The sequence below is a fragment of the Platalea leucorodia genome, assembly GCF_965183815.1.
Source record: "Platalea leucorodia genome assembly, chromosome: 6".
In the NCBI taxonomy this organism is placed as follows: Eukaryota; Metazoa; Chordata; class Aves; order Pelecaniformes; family Threskiornithidae; genus Platalea; species Platalea leucorodia.
In genome coordinates this window covers 77,685,334-77,702,048 of record NC_138828.1, presented here as the reverse complement: position 1 = coordinate 77,702,048, position 16,715 = coordinate 77,685,334, and the positions used below count along the sequence as shown (strand labels likewise).

Genomic DNA, 16,715 nt, shown 5'->3' with positions numbered 1-16,715 from the left:
TTTTAAAAAAACCCCACTTATCAGACAGCATCTACAAAACTGTAACTCAGCCAGATACATGATAATAAAAGCCAGAGACCCTGGAAATAATTACACAGATTGAAATAACAGATTGGTTGGAAGAAATGGCTGGAGACAGTTCTTCAGGATTGGCAACACACACTTCTCGCGAGTTGATAAAACTTTTTACTTTTTCGCTGTGTCTCCAAATGTGTTTGAATTATTCATATTTGAATTTCCCCCTGGTTTCAGAGCCCAGTACCAAGCTCTGAATAGCTGGCTGTGTCACATGCCATCTAGTATAGTCTCCGAGCTCCGTGTGTGGTCCCCGTGGGATAAAGTGCTACCTTTTGGAAGTTTGCAGAGCGGCTGCGAACAGTGCCTTGTGTCACAAGCACAAGCTCCCATTTTGCTGTGGCAAAGAACATATAAATAGTCTGTATAAATAGTGTTTTAAAATTAAGTTGGAGCGGCACCGGGGTGGCTAGGTAATTAGAATTGCCAAATACCTTCTCTTCTGTGGACAGCAAAGGCTCCGCATTCCTCGAAGGGGAGCACAGGCAGGCGTTTGAAAGCACAAGTTTTGTTTGGTTTTATTTTTTTGCTGAATAGGACCAGCACACGTCTATTTACTACTTCTGGTTAATCAGGAATGCTTTGAATTGTATTAATGCCGGCATCAGCGCTGGGGCACGTAGCATTTCCATTTTGGGATGCATCTTTTGTGTGCCAGTACTGGGCCTCCGTGGAGCTGTATCAGGCCCAGCTTTGCAGGGATTTTTTTTTTTTTTTAATGTGTTGTGTGCTTGTTTTTTAAAACTAAAGATCTGATAAAATGATCTCACTGTCATCTTGGGGCCAGTCCGTTGGCTTTATGGGCTCATTCCCCTCATGCCACATGGTGCCATTGCTTTGACCCAGCATCCTGGCCACGCTGCTGGAGCAGGGTGCTGTTAACAGCCCTTCCCTGCCCACAGCTGCTTTAGAAAGGGCTCTCTCCTGCCCAGTGCTGTGGTGCCTGCAGGGAGATAAGGCTTTTTTATCAGCCTGCCCTTCCCTCCTGCCCTCAGAAGATTTTGTGGAGTGTAGGAGCTGCTATGGGGCAGTTTGTATATGGGGAGTATTCAGGTCTCCATCCGAGCGAGGGGAAAGGAGAGGTGCCCAGCACATGAAATTCCCCCCTCACATCTAAATGGGGGGGGTCAAAACCCACCCCAGTCCAGATGGATAGATTGAATGCCGTACTTTCAAGCCATTTTTTAAACAGCCTGACAAAAACAAGCCATCACCTGCATCAGTTCCTGAAAGCCTAGGCTAATTTGTGATCAAAGGAAACCCCTTTTTCTTTGCAGAAGAGCACTAAATGCATTCCAGTTACGGAGGGGGGGCTGGCAACACTGTGCCCAAGCTTTGTCGAAGGCTAAATTGTATGTTCTGCATTGAAACATGGCCCGGTTTAATTATAAACAAGGCAGCAACAGCAGGCAGGCACGTTTCCCCACTAGTCAGGACAGACAAACTTGCCAGCATGTGAGCCTTAGAGATGAGATCAGGTCAAAACCGGTGGTGTTTTGTCATCAGACACAGGACATTGCGGCTCCTCTCCAATGCCACCTCTGGGTTCAGTTCCTAATAACCTATCAGATCTGGCAGCCCTGTTGATTTTTATGGGCTGCAAGTCATGTTAGCAGGATCAGGCCTTGAAATCGAAGGCACTGAGACTGAGCTGGAGAGCGTAAGACCAAAAATGAGAAGACCAATTGTTTTATTTTCATTTCCAGAACTGAAGCTGATATATTTTCAGTACTTTCCCTAGGCTACTTCTGAGGCCACCCAAAACAGTTGTGCATTTTCAACCAAAATAAAAACAACTGTTTAGGGAAAAAAATGATGTGCTGTTGTGGCAGCGTGGAAGAAGAGAAATAAAACCTTGCTTAAGAGTCTGAAGTTTGATTTATATGCACCACTTTATTTAGTAAAGAAGAGGCTCCTATAAGCAGTGGAAAAAATTACAGCTAATTTCTGAAAGGCAAAGTCAGCAGCGAGTTTCAGACCGCCACTGCTTATATTTTGTTTCCAAATTCTATTTTGGAATCTGATAATTGAAACAGTATTTGCTGAGCCGGGTTGCAAACACAAATCTCTGCTTAAGCCCTTTCTCTGGTGCTCCTGTCTGCAGAGTTATTAAGAAACCATAGGGCCTTTGACTGCCGTCAGATGGAGAAGTGGGAAATTGGCCTGTTTTAAAAAAGAAATCGCATGTGTGCCGCTAGTGAAGGGCAGGGAGATCACTTGCACGTGGTTTGGGGGCCAAATGCAACTTCTCTTCTTCTCCCAGGTCCTGGGTTAGGTCTCTCACCGCAGGGTGAGCTGGGGAGGTTGCCACAGCCAAAAAGAAAATAGCCGTGACCAGTCAATCCTAGCTAATGTAGGTGCGATGGAGGTATTGTTTGGTTTACTGAAGTTCAGGTTTCTGTCTATTCCTGCAGTCTTGGATCAGTAAAAACGCTGAAGCCGATGCTAACCTAAATCTGTTCAATGTGACAGAACAAGATGAAGGAGAATATCTGTGTAGAGCCAACAATTTCGTAGGCATAGCCGAAAAACCATTTTGGCTCCACATTCGCAAACCAAAACCAGGTAAAACCACAGACTCTGTCCCAAGGCCCTGGCAACTGCAAGAATGAGCTATAACATTTTTAAGAAGCTAGTGATTAAAATTACTATTCATTTTGTATTATACCCTGTCAACTGACGCTGAATGGCTTTATCTTATTTTCTTGCTAATTTTTTTTTTTACAAGAATGTAACGCCTATACAGCAATTGCCATGGAAAAATTCCCACAATAAAATGACTGTCAAATTTTGCTATCAACTCTTCATGCTTTTATTCCTTTCCCTTCCTTACAATTGAGTGCTGATAACAGAATTGCATGTTAATGACCTGTGACGTTCAAAGCTCTGGAAAACCAAGCTGTTTCAAGATTTTCACCCGTAAAACTGATATAATCAGTACACAGATTTCTGCCCCTTGGAGAGGTAATGGAGAAATAAATACGAACATTGGCTCATGAAAGCAAACAAGTTAAATAGAGAGCAGCAGCAGTCTCCTGGGCTCTGGGGTTTGACTCCAGCCTGGAGGGTTTGGCTGCTGTGTTGCTCAGTGCCACTGCAGGGAAGTTCCTTACAGGTACCTTCTTGTAATCGACCTGAGTTATATTACAGCATCGAGGGCTGTGTAATGAATATATGGCTTTGAGATGCCCACTCTGAAAAAAAATTCTAAAATTCTATATTTTTCGATGAACCAATGAATCAAAATGTTTGTATGTTCCTCTGATCAGCACTTGAGTCTTTCCCCACTACATCTGCCCTCCGTTCTCCTTTCTTTCTGTCTTTCCTCTCCTCTTTTACCATCTTTTTTCCCTGCCCCGTACTCACCCTACTAACCCAAAGTCAGTCATATTGTGGGGGCAATTTTTCATTTGGATGCTTTTGCTTGCATGCTTCTTTAGTGGGACAGAGTAAGAACCTGGTGAAGGGAACTTTTTTTTGCTTTTGACTACAGGTTGCAGAGGGGAATGAATAAATAAATGTGGAAGATGGGCCACTGCAAAAAAAAAAAAACAACCCACCTTAATCTGCTTTTGAAATTTGCCTGTGGTGTCCTCACACTTGCTGGGAATGTGGCTTATTCTCTGTTTTCCCTCTTTCTATATGTGTGTGTTTTTTTTCCCCGTAGACGGCAGGTGTTAACACAACGGATAAGGAGCTAGAGATTCTGTACTTGCGAAATGTTACTTTTGAGGATGCTGGGGAATATACTTGTCTCGCAGGGAATTCTATTGGGTTCTCACATCACTCTGCTTGGCTGACGGTGCTACCAGGTATTTCCTTCTGTGCTGGCCTCTCTTTCCCTCTCCAGGGTGCCTTGACGTTTTGCTTTAGAAATGCCAAGTTCCTGCAGACCGCCCCTTGTTTGGAAGAGGGTGCGTTATCCAGGGAGGGCTCTCCTCTGGGATTTGCTGTGCGGGTGGTGAATCCGCACAGCAGAAGACCTCTGTTGCATATTCACAGCTGACACTTTTTGCATTGCATCTCGAGATCTAAATTATTTTTGCAGTAATGGTGCAAAATGCCCAGTATCTTTTTTTGATCTAGATAACAAGGAGGTGTTCACAGCCTCTTTGTTAGGAGGAGGAGACCAACAGGAGACAACATGTTAAGTGTCAAAATTAGGAGCTTTGTTTTCTTACACTGCTAGTGGGAGAAGGAAACCTCCCCATGAGGTGATCCAGGGCACCTAAATTGGACACGGACTGTGGATCATCTTATGAAGGAACCTTTCTGTCTAACCTCACATCTTAACCTAAAATTAGATGCATAAGTGGTTGGTGTGAGTACACCCTTCGCTGCCTGTAGCATTATTTCCGCTTCACGGATGAACAGGCCAAGATAGTGATCTCTAACAGAAGGTCGAGGAGAGTCATCTGTAGAGAGAGCCCAGGAGCCCTGGCTCCCAGGGGCATTGCAGGCTGCCTGCTCCAGCTGGGATCAATGAAAGCTGCAGTGGGCTTGAAACCCGAGGCCAGAGTGACCTCAATTTTGTGGTCCTTTCATGTGCAAAGCTCTCATTGACAATGAAGCCAGCACAGAATATGCAACAGAGGGGTCTGCTCTCCCAAAGAGGGGGACAAGGCTGTGCTGTCCCTTCACCTGCAAAATCTGCCTCTGGGGAGGCATGAGCACAGTCCAGGAAAGCACCAGCAATATTCATATTGTATCTCATAGGTGCTGTGCCTTGCAGATGGTGCAAGAACAGACCTGGAGTATGTTCAGTTGACCCTTACTGAAAGGGTACCAAAAATCCTATACGCTCCACTTTTTGGCTCACCCAGTCATAGACCCCATTTGGGTCCATCTTGCAACACATCCATCTCAGGACATGTTAGGAACTGGAAACTTTGGCATTTCTAATCCTGACTTTATCTGTGCGGGTGATTTCGATGTAGTCACTTTTACTGGGGCTCAAGAGGGTTTCCTCCATGCCCAACCCTGCTGCCGGTGGGATCTGCTGGTCTTTTCTCTGTTTATTTGCCAGCTCTAAAATAGCTCATCTGATCCTGTTTCTGCTTCTGCCATCCGCTGGATGAGAAATCATTTCCTTTGGTTAGAAGACTAATGTCTCTGTTATTTTGAGAATCTCCTGATACTGTCTCATCCAACTGTTACGCTGTTTTTACAATGTATGAATTCACTCCTCTTATTTAAGCAAAGAATAAACAGGAGAAAACCCACCAAAAAAACTGAAGTGGAACTTTATATTGAAGTCAGGCGCAGTGAAGGGCAGCCATCCGTGCAGCAGCAGGCCCTGAAGCACTACCCACAGAGAAGGTGCAGGATACAGCCCATCTGGGGAACCTCTGCTTGTAAACCCCTGTCCACGCTAAGGGAGGAGAGACACGGAGCAAAGGGCAAGACGGTGTGAGCCAAGGCAGCAGAGCTGCGGCACCGACCTTAGTGCCTGATCCCGGGAGATCTGGTAACCCTTCCCCGCCGGAGGAGATGGCTGCTTGGCAGGATCAGGCCCTGCACCGCCGACACACAGGCTGGTGCAGCCCCCAGTGTCACCAACAGCCCTTTCTCCGTCTCCCACCAGACACAGCCACTGAAGACCTGATTCGGAGCCTGCTGCTGCCAGGGACAAACCTCCCGCTGCTTGCCGAAGGCACTGCTTTGGGACAGCAGTGATGTACTGATGTAACAAGCCGTTAGCGAGCTAACCACACCAGCATGACTTCATTATAAAGTTTCCCGCTGCTGACTGTTCCTCTGACGCCAGCATGCCTTTGGGGGACAGAAAACCAGTCCCACCGTGGCTCCTTCCTCTGGTCTATGTGCCTGTCCTGAAAGGAACAAGGAGAGAAACACAGCTGAGCTTTGCTGGTCCCAAAAAAGTCTTGCTAGCAGGTAGCCACTGCTGATGGGCTCATGCCATCACCCTCCTGGCTCAGCCACCTCTCTGGGCCAGACCTTCCAGCCTCTTCCCAGCAGAACTAAATTTTCATTAAATAATTACGCAGATTGCTCTTGTGAGGCTTTTTCCCTGTGTGATGCCTTACCCCTGGGTGCCCTTCGAGCCCCTTGGTCCCTCAGGGCAGGCACTGGTCCAGTGGAAATCTTTGCTGGAGAAGCCAAATCAGCAAAGTGCAGCAAACCCCAGTCCTGCAGCCTTTGCACATCCAAGGCAACCAGCTACATGGTGTGGATGTGCGGGGAAAGCAAGATCTGGGGCAGAGGGACAGCACAGACATGTGAAGACGCCTTCAGCCTAGAGCAGTGGTTTTCAACCTGTGGGCTGAAGGCTCTTAGAAACCCCAGGGTTGCATCAAAGGGCAGTAAAATTACCCCAAAAAAGGCAAACTGAACTGATGTTTCAGCTACAGCTGCAGATGGAAAACCACTGGCCTAGGAGAGTCCCCTCACTGAAGTCACTCAGAAAACTGATGTAGATGAGCAAGTCCTCCCCAAATTCCTTGTGCTGCATGTGTGTAGTTGCATGCAGGCAGCTGCCCACCCTGTCCTGACTGCCATCTCTTGTCACCCTGCAGCAGAGGAGCTCATGGAAATGGATGATTCGGGGTCAGTGTACGCTGGCATTCTCAGTTACGGCACTGGCTTTGTTCTCTTCATCCTCGTGCTGGTCATTGTGATTATCTGCAGGATGAAAATGCCAAACAAAAAAGCCATGAACACCCCCACTGTACAGAAAGTCTCCAAATTTCCACTCAAGAGACAGGTAACAGAAAGTAGATACAAGATTCCTATTCCCCCCTATGGTCATCCCTCTTTTTTTTTCCCCCTCCTTGAAATTTTCTCTCTAGGTGAGAAGGTCTACCAGAAAAACATTACCCAAGAGGGTCATAAGCTGGCTGCAGTCAGGAGTTTAACCCTTTTATTCATTTGTGTCTGTTCCAGTGGAGCAGTAGCTGGTGGCAGCTGACTCTGGTTCATGAGCAGCTCCCAAGCCACCGCATTTCTGTCGCCCTTGTCCAAGAGGGGCTGGCAGTGCAGCCATGGATGCCACAGAAAGCACGTCTTGCAGGGGAACAGTTTAGTCCAGGCTCCCTGGTGGAGCGGGGGTTTGGGGAGCAAGAGCATGTTTAATTGTGCTCGGTCCTGCTTTCACAGAGGTCACTGGTGACTTGAACCAGTTCTCATGGAGGTGGGAGAGGGTCCTCTTTCTCCATGCAGTTAGAGATGCTCTGCTGCGTAATTGCAGAGGGGCAGGAGCAAAAGGCACCATGTAAAACCACATAGTGAAGGATACAGATGTCACTCCTTTGGCTGCAAGCTCGTGGTGGGCATTTACAGGGCCAGAACAGAAGTCACTCTATAGCCTGCACATGCTCTGGGGATGCACACAGAGCAACTGAACAGATTACACCTCCTGCCTGCTGGAGGGCACTGGCTGACCTGTCCCGCCTTTCCACCAGCTAAAAACCTGACCACAGGTGCCTACATCAGTGCATTTCTGCAAGGATGGGGGGAGAGGTGGAGCAGGGAGGGGATTTCCCATTTAGAAATTACCAGCAAGGTGTCAGTGAGCAAAGGTGGCTCAAACCCCCTCAGTGATCGATCTCAGGCACTGCCTTCCCTGGGAATACAGTTGGCAATAACACTTCATTTGCTCTACCCAAGCAGGTGTCGTTGGAGTCCAACTCTTCCATGAATTCCAACACGCCCCTGGTCCGGATCACACGTCTCTCCTCCAGCGACGGGCCGATGCTGGCCAACGTCTCTGAGCTGGAACTGCCTCCTGATCCCAAGTGGGAATTGGCACGCTCTCGGTCAGTCAACCCACGGGTCAGGGTCCCCTTGCCTCCCGGGAGTGTCAGCACCCCGGTACCCACTAACGCGCCTGCTTCTTCCTCCCTCCAGCCTGACCTTGGGAAAGCCACTTGGCGAGGGGTGTTTTGGCCAAGTGGTGATGGCAGAAGCAATTGGGATTGATAAGGACAAGCCAAACAAGGCCATCACAGTTGCTGTCAAGATGTTAAAAGGTATGGGGAGTCCACGGAGGGCAGAACAGCACATTGCGCTGGGATTTCCTCTCATTCCCTCTCTTTTAAGTCTTTTATACAAACAGATACAATAGAAGAAAACAAGAACAGCCTTTCTTCCCCTTCACCCACATAGCCTGGGGGTGAGGGCTGTCTCCTTGGAGAGCAAGTAAAAGTGCAAATCCCATCAGGAAAAGGGAATGGGAATTAACCCAGTTCTCTGCCAAGGAGTAATAGCATCCCTGAGAAGAAGGGGAACCCCCTTCACTTCCAGCCAGCTCTGTGAATCAGCCCGCTCCTTACTCCTCCTGTAACCAGCGCTGCCTGTTCTAGCAAAAGCTTATGCAACAAGCTCAGGTGGAGTTTGCAGTAATTTGGTTGACAAACTCCTTCTTGAGGAGTTTCTTCATTGAAGAAACTTGATCCCAAACTCCTGAGAGGTTAAAGAGAGGCCAAAAATGGGGGAGTCGTTGGGTGCCTTCGGCTGAGTCTCTGTTTCCCATCCTTCCACCGTGCACAGTAACCACAGACAGAATCGCCCTGAGGAGTTCAGCTGGAGCAAGCAGGGCGGGTGCTCCACAGTGAGCAGCGGGGGTTTGAGGTTACACGGGGTGACATCTTTAAAAAAATAATACTTTTGATCAGAAAAGGATTCTTTTAATTTACATTTCCTTCAGTCTATTCTGAAGTTGTTTTTGGAAGCAGGAACATTTCCATCTTTCCAAACCAAAGCATTCGTTTGGGGAGTTTTTCCCCCATCTTTCTACTTACACTTTTGTAGAAAAACTAGACCTTTCCTTGCAAAAAATTCGTTCCTTCTTCTAGTCCTTCTCCCAGCTCTGATTTTTTCCCATCCTTAACTCTTTGCCTCTGGAGATGAGGGAGGGAGACAATCAGAAATGGAAAATGGTGCCAGGTACCAAAACTGACTTTTTTTCTTTAATACTTATCAGGATGACACAGAAGAGGAAAGGTTTTATTGATTTCCATATGACATTTCTCTCCGTCTATTTGTTTTTTCTTCTTGAACAAATATTCTCTTTTTTTGAGATAGTATTGTTTGTTTTTATTTTGATTCTTCTTTCCAAAGTAGAATAAAAACAAGCACTGCCATATTTTGAGTACTGTTTCCCTATCAAAGCCCCGCATGGCTATGCAGCAGTTCTGTTAACACTTATTTTCTTCCTGACATTTTTTTGCTTTCCTCTCTTGCTTTCTCCAGATGATGCCACAGACAAGGACCTTTCCGATCTGGTCTCTGAGATGGAAATGATGAAAATGATTGGGAAGCACAAAAACATTATTAACCTCCTCGGTGCCTGCACACAGGATGGTACGTAGCAAAGCAGCCCGGTGCTTGCAGGGCCGTGGGAGGCTCAGGTTTGACTGTCCCTTCTGTGTAACTACTCACTGGCTGCCCAGAATGTCCCAGAGGAGATTTCGGTGGTCAGCTGTTCCTCCACTGGATGCTGATGTGCCCTTGCTTGCAGGACCGCTCTACGTGTTGGTGGAATATGCGTCGAAGGGGAACTTGCGGGAATACCTCAGGGCACGTCGCCCACCTGGCATGGACTATTCCTTCGACACCTGCAAGCTGCCGGAGGAGCAGTTGACATTTAAAGACCTGGTTTCCTGCGCTTACCAGGTGGCCCGTGGCATGGAGTACTTGGCATCTCAGAAAGTGAGTTGAGAAACCTCATTTGGTAGAAGCGTCAGTCAGACCTGTGTGTTCAAAGGCATGCAGTGCTCTGTGTGTGCATAGGACAACTTGGGCAAAGCGTTGCAGGCTTCTCCCTTTACAGACCAGATTTTTCAGTATAAAGTACTGAGTTTTTGCAGAAGGCTTCAGCTGTATGCAGAAGTTGCCATATGCCAGCTGCATCCATGAGCCACGCAGCTGCACAGCCCTCGCTGTCACCTGCAGGCCTTTAGCATCCCCAAAACGCATACAAAAGCATAAGCAACCCAGACCTTGATGCAGTTCCTCAGCAATTCAACCTCTACTACTCGGAGAGGTAACTGGCTTTCCTGGTTTCGTCTGGTGTAGAGTTAATTTTCTTCCTCGTAGCTGGTATAGCGCTGTTTTTTGGATTTAGTTGTCGACTGGGGTTAAACCACAACGCTGGCTTTCAGATGTGCGATCCTGAGGCTCGGGCAGCAGTGGTCAGGGTGAGCGTCACACCAAGTTGTGAGCTTCCACCATGGGAGACGTGACTTTAGACAACAGTCAGGAGCTGCATGCACTCCTGTCCCCCTCATCTGCCTTCTGAGATCGCTAAAGATGCAGAGCACCTACGAGGAAGCTGAGATCCTGGGTGTAGCTCACGTGTTTGCGGCTGTCACCAGCTCGGTGAGGAGCAGAGCTCGCGGTGGATTTGGCTCGATGCATGGCTGTGCCCAGGCTGCTCCCTGGGGAGCACTTCGCTGGCGTTGAGCCGGCTGCTGCGTTTGCTTACATCATACCCTGGGATTAGTCCTGATTTACCCTGACATCAGCAAGTGGAGAATCAGGCTTTGGGTTCAGGAAGCTGTGCACCAGCCGGCGTGACCTCTTTTTGCAGGCAGGGAGCACTACGGCAAGAGCAAGGTCAGCTTCAGATGTCAGATGTGTTCGTCCTGTGACTGCAGCTCAGGGCGGATGGTTCGTGGTGGCTTTAAACTCCCTTTCTGCAGAGTGCAGGCTAATTTAGCTTCTTTCTCAGCTAACAGCTATGATGTTGGGGGTTGGACTAGATGACCTTTAAAGGTCCCTTCCGACCCAAACCATTCTATGATTCTATGTATTTTGGATGTATTGGGGATATGTTAATTTGGGGATTTTTTTTCCTTCAAGCATCAGCCTGCACTCCTCTTCTGGGCAGAAGAGCAGGGCAGAAAGACAGCTTCACGTCCCAGTAGGCACCCACAGAAGAGGAGGGTTGGCTTTCTCATCTGTGCATCCCCTTCGGAGAGAAAAGACACACGGCTGTGTCAGCGCTGAGGCTGCCGATTAGGTGTTGCTAAGAGGTGGCTCCCACCGAGCATGCATGATGGGGCAGTGACACAGAAAGCGAGGAGTTAAGCAGTGCCCGCAGCTTTATGAGCTTGGGAGTCAATGAAACGGCAGCTTATAAACCAGACGGTGCTGTTGGTTCCAGGCGCAGGCAGCTAACAAGCCCTTATTTATTGACTTGCTCACCTTTCACAGTGCATTCATCGCGACTTGGCAGCCAGGAACGTGTTAGTCACTGAAGACAATGTGATGAAAATAGCTGATTTTGGCCTCGCTAGAGACGTTCACAACATCGACTATTACAAGAAAACCACCAACGTAAGTACAGAGCTGCCAAGCACGTGCAGTTCTCCTTCTGGCAGGGAATTCGGCCGTCCCTGCAGTAAGTGGCCCTTGTCGCACATCTCCCTTTCTAGAGAGGCTTAGGAGGAGGAAATCTGCCGGTGGCCTCATCCTGCAAGGGGCTGTAGATAGGATGGCCCCAGGAGTCCACCCACCATCCGTTTTCTTCCGGACAGATACTGCTGGTGCTAGCAGCCAGTTGAGAGGTCTTGGCTCTGACCAGGAGGCTCTAGCCTAAGAGAAACCAAGGTTTTTACCAAAGGGAAATGGAGCCCTTTCCAGTCTGCTCCACTACTGTCCCTAAAAGTCCCAAGGAGCCAACTTCTGTCCCACCAGAGCCCTTGACAGAGGAATGACATTTTTTGTATACCTGGAGCTACCGGCTTTCATGCATTTCTCTCTCTTTTCTACAACTGAGCAGCTTGGCTCCACTACCAAGGGTGAGGAGATGGTCCCAGACAAGGGCTGAGTCCCAGAGTCATTTAGATTTTCTGTAGAGATGAATTTACAAATGAAGGGCTGGAGAGAAGATCTGTGTCTTGGTTCAGAGCCCTGCAGCAGATGTTGAGCTCTAAGCAAAAGCCGCAACTGCAACGGAGTGCAGAGATGGCAGTGGAAGAGGTTGAGCGTATTGCAGAACCTCAGGGTCTTGCCACTGCAAGGGGTCTAAATGTCCAGGCAGTCCTATGAAGCCCACCATGCCCATACAGATCCTTTCCAGTATCTTAATTGCCAGGATTTCTTAATCATAAATCAATAAAAATTATTGGGAATTTTAATAGTAGATCAAGTGGATTTTCCCTGTTTGAGCTGTGTTGGACAGCTGAGAGAATAATCCCGTTTGTGCATCCTGCCTATGTCCCATCTATAGTTGCCTCCCTCAGTGAGACAGTGGGTCAGAAGAGGACAAAGCCCTCCCATAGTCAAATTATGCCTCAGACATGAAACAGTCGTTTCTGACTCCCTCCAGGGGCCAAGCAAAGCCCAAAAGAATTATGATTAATCTAGTCTTTATTTCTCACATGTGACAGCCCATGTTTATGACCCCGACGTGGGATGTTCCCCTGGAAACTTGGGATCAGGCCTCCTCCTTTATTCTCCAGTGGGATCAGGATATGATTGTTAGAGGATCTGGCCCTTGCCTTCACTCTTGGAAGTTTCCCTTCAAGTTCAGCCTAAGCAGGGTTTGGACTTGGAGTCAAACCGCTTCTTCCAACCAAAGAGACGGAAAGTGTTGTCCCATACTCTGCTGCAGAGCTTGCTGCATTTCTGAGCAATGGATGCTGTTCCCATGCAAAGATTTAGATGCTCTGATATGTTAAACCTGCCTTGGCAGTGAAATACAGTCCTCTTACAGAGAGCATTTACTGCAAAGATTGTCAGCGAAGATCCAGGGATCAAATGCTCTAATCTGTTTATATGTGGCCACTACTGCTTTGCCCAGTGACCGGGAAGGCAGATGTGGTTGTTAATGAAAATGTTTCAAACTGGATTAGAAAAGAAGATTCAGATGGTGCCGCTGTGGCTGGGGGAATATGCTGATGGGATGTTCCCATTGTCTTCCTAATTACAGGGTCGGCTGCCTGTGAAATGGATGGCTCCAGAAGCCTTGTTTGACCGGGTCTATACTCACCAGAGCGATGTGTAAGCATACTCGCACTTTTAAAAAAGAATAAAATGTCAGGGAAATCGACACCTATAGTATCTTAAAGACAAACATACTGCTAAGCACGAGCAGGGCTTGTTCACTGCTGGGGCGCCTGGGGGTGCAAAAGCAAATGAATGGATTCCAAGCTGCAGCTTAGCACACGTGGTTTTATTTTACCATTATCCAGTTGCTTTCATCCAAGGATGTCTAGTGAGCTGCTGAAAAATTATTGGAAGGCAGGCAGGTATTTCTTGTCCAGTTTATAGATAAGGAGATTCATCCTGCAGTCAAATCCATGCAAGAAAACCTCCATGTAAAAAAAATTACCCTCAGCTTTGCCCCAGGCAGTTACACTTCAGCTGAGTACGTGGGATGAGCTTAAAATATTCTGTCTGCCGTTAGTAGAGTCGATCAGAGAATATTCAACAAATATATTCTCGGATTAATTTTGCCGCTTCATGTATTTGCGTTTATTCATCTTAATCCTGCCTTGTCTTTTTTGGTGCCTCTGCACGGTAAGCAAACAGCAGAGCCTGCCTTAACATGTAAATCTGTATCACATCTGAACTTTGCAAGGACTGAAGTAGCTCAGCATGCACACTGGGTTTTTTATTTCAATATCTGGTCAATAACGGTATTTTTACAGTAATTCAGCAGCCAGCCTGCCTGTTCCTCAAGGCTCGCCGCTTGCAATTGAACAAATGAATGTTTCTGTTTCTGTTTTTTTCACATACTTTGGCTTTTATTGATCTTAAATCATAGTTTCCATGCTTAGGTAATGCTGCAGCAGGCATGACAGATAAATCAAAGCTAGAGAACGGGAAAGCGAGCGTGCGTGGAAGCGAAACAGAGACAGATAATCCCTGTTTCTAAAAAGAAAATGAAGAAGGCAAAAGATATTTTTCAAAAAGAGGACTTTTAACCAGAGCGCAGCTGCAGGAGTGGAGTGTGTAACATTAGTGCTCTGCTGATTTTTGTTGGGGTATTTTTCTCCCAGCTTGGCCAGTGAAATGAGTGTTGTAACAAGCAAGTTTTGGTATCAGCTTGCACAATTAGTGGCCTGTGGTTCCAAGCCTGCAATTCAGTGAAGCTGTGCATGAATAATTTGATTTGTTCCATTCAGTGGAGCTGGTGGAAGACCTAACAAAGAGCTGGGGGTAATAGATGGGCTGTCACCTATCTGATTAAATGCTCATTTCAATTTCAGACTTGGTGCCTGGGATTTCTTTGCTATTGAGTTGGATCAGCAGAGATCTCCAAGTAACTAGTAAAAATGGCCTAGGCAATTAGTCATGCTATTGATGACTTTGTTAGCTATGCATGGCTGCACAGAAATAAAGCTGAGCGGGGGGGAGGGGATATAGGAGGGGGCTTGAAAAAAACCTCATTGAATTTTAAAGATCTTTCTTTGGTTTCCAGCTGGTCTTTTGGAGTGCTACTATGGGAGATCTTCACTTTGGGAGGGTCTCCATACCCGGGAATTCCTGTTGAGGAACTCTTCAAACTCTTGAAGGAAGGCCATCGGATGGACAAACCTGCAAACTGCACCCATGATTTGTGAGTGTGTGGTGATGACCTCCTTGCCCCACTCCCCCTTCCCTCTGCGGCCAAATGCCACCCCAGGCCATGGTTCAGGCTGGTGGGACATCCCCACTGTGAGATTGTGGAGCTGGCAGCGGGTAGGTTTACCCACCCCGACACATTTTGGCTCAGCTCATGACTCATTTGGTGGGCGGCGGTTGGGGGTGCAGCTCTGGTGTGTCATCTTTAGGACGGTTCCTCCTCCTGCTTTAAGAGCACGGACACGCTTGAGGAGATCAATAATGAGGAGTGTGGCTCCTCAAAACCCTCCTCCTCCCCCAAGCTGGCCACGCGCCAAGGCCACCATGGCTGAGGTTGTGTTGGCCATAGCTGTTCCCTCAGGCAATTTGGGGGTGGGTGGGCAGGCAGATGGGTGCCTCTTAGCCCCACCATGGGTGACAGTCCCCTCTCCCATCTCACACAGGTACATGATCATGCGGGAGTGCTGGCACGCCGTCCCCTCGCAGCGGCCCACCTTCAAGCAGCTGGTGGAAGACCTGGACAGGGTCCTCACCGTGACGTCCACTGATGTGAGTGTGGGGGGGTGCGGGGAGGGTCGCTCGGTCCCCAGTGTGGGGCACCCACCATTGATGGGTCTGTCACCCTGGCAGGAGTACCTGGACCTCTCGGTGCCCTTCGAGCAGTACTCGCCGGCTGGCCAGGACACCCACAGCACCTGCTCCTCGGGGGACGACTCGGTCTTTGCACATGACCTGATGCCCGACGAGCCCTGCTTGCCCAAGCACCCCTCCTGCAACGGTGTCATCCGGACGTGAGGACACCCCGGGCGGACGGACGGACGGATGGACAGGCGGGCAGCATGCCCACAGAGGCGCGAGGGTGGGGCGCCAAGGATGAAACCGTAGTGAAGGATCTTCCAGTGGAACTGCGTGGTGGTGCCCGGAAATTTGTGGTGGTGTCGAGCTGTTCAGGGTAAAAAAAAAAGAAAAACTTTTTTTGTTGTTTTTTTTTTTTTTTCCCATTTGCTGTATAAAAAGTCAAGAAGCACTGTTTGGCCTGAAGGAACTAATCTATTGCCAAGATGACCTATCATATATGATTTTTTTTTTTGTTTATTTTCCGTTTTTTGTTTGGGTTTTTTGTTTTTTTTTTTTCTAAGCAGAATGTTGAACCTGGGGGGCGCTGACCTCCCAGCCTCCATGCTTGCATTTTGAGTGCCAGAGTAGCCGTTCTGTGCCTGCAATACGAAGAAGAGAAAAAAAAATCTTCCTTTTTTTTTAAAAAAAAAAACACAAACAAAAAAAAAAGTGTAAAGAATGTAGAAATTCTTTGCTTATGCAATCTGTACATGAACCTTTTTGGTGGAGCTGAAAAGCCACGTTGCCTGCAGGGATTCATATATTTATAAAAATATCTATATTTTTGTTGTCGTCGTTTTTATAGCTTCATGATCGTATTACCCAGCTACATAGAAGGAATCCTTTTTGGAAGAAGAAAAAAATAAGTAAAATGCAAATCGTCATGGAGAAAGGAAAAAAAAAAATGATAAAAAGAGACAGTCAAGTCATCTGAAATGGCGGCGCTTCGGGCAGGCTCGGCGGCTGCCGGCCCTTGCACTGGGCTGGGAGCCATGGGGCTGTGCCGAGGCGGGAGCAGACCCCAGGGATGGGCAGAGACCCGGCAGCGGCCGTGGGGGTCCCTGGGGAGGAGAGCATCACCCACCCGGGAGCGGTGGGGGACCTAGCTCCTGGGTGCCCACACGCTGTCTCAAGCCACATCCCGACCTTTGGGAACAGCCGTTTTGGGGGAAAAGGAAAAAAAAAAATCGCTTTTTGGGGTTTGCATAGTTTTGCTTGCCAAGGGCGAGTGCGGGGGAGCAGCTCCTCCGTCCAGCCCTCGACGCCAGCGGTTTGGCTCCATCTACGTGCAGTGACTCGGAGAAAGAAGTTACGGGTACCTGTAGGCAAGAGCCTTTAACTTATATCAAAAAGGTTTATTCCAGAGAATCTGTGTATATATCTATAAATATATCCTGTATATATATAAATAAATATATTAAAAAAAAAAGAATGTATAATACTAATGCAACATAAAGCAGTACTGAGAGAGAGTCTCAAAATACGAGCAT

The 16,715-nt window shown here is 47.8% G+C and overlaps 1 protein-coding gene across 1 annotated transcript in view; it reads left to right on the top strand.

Annotated features, from left to right (window-relative positions):
- The window catches only part of FGFR3 (fibroblast growth factor receptor 3), a gene marked incomplete at both ends in the record, with an annotated part of 55,052 nt that extends 39,650 nt beyond the window's left edge, over positions 1–15,402 (top strand). The window contains 11 exons of the mRNA XM_082316367.1: positions 3,743–3,887; positions 6,612–6,799; positions 7,702–7,850; positions 7,942–8,063; positions 9,286–9,396; positions 9,554–9,744; positions 11,251–11,373; positions 12,971–13,041; positions 14,465–14,602; positions 15,051–15,156; positions 15,238–15,402. Of these exons, the coding sequence (XP_082172493.1) occupies positions 3,743–3,887; positions 6,612–6,799; positions 7,702–7,850; positions 7,942–8,063; positions 9,286–9,396; positions 9,554–9,744; positions 11,251–11,373; positions 12,971–13,041; positions 14,465–14,602; positions 15,051–15,156; positions 15,238–15,402 (1,509 nt within the window). The remainder of the gene's footprint in view (positions 1–3,742; positions 3,888–6,611; positions 6,800–7,701; positions 7,851–7,941; positions 8,064–9,285; positions 9,397–9,553; positions 9,745–11,250; positions 11,374–12,970; positions 13,042–14,464; positions 14,603–15,050; positions 15,157–15,237) is intronic.
- Positions 15,403–16,715: the final 1,313 nt, after the last annotated feature.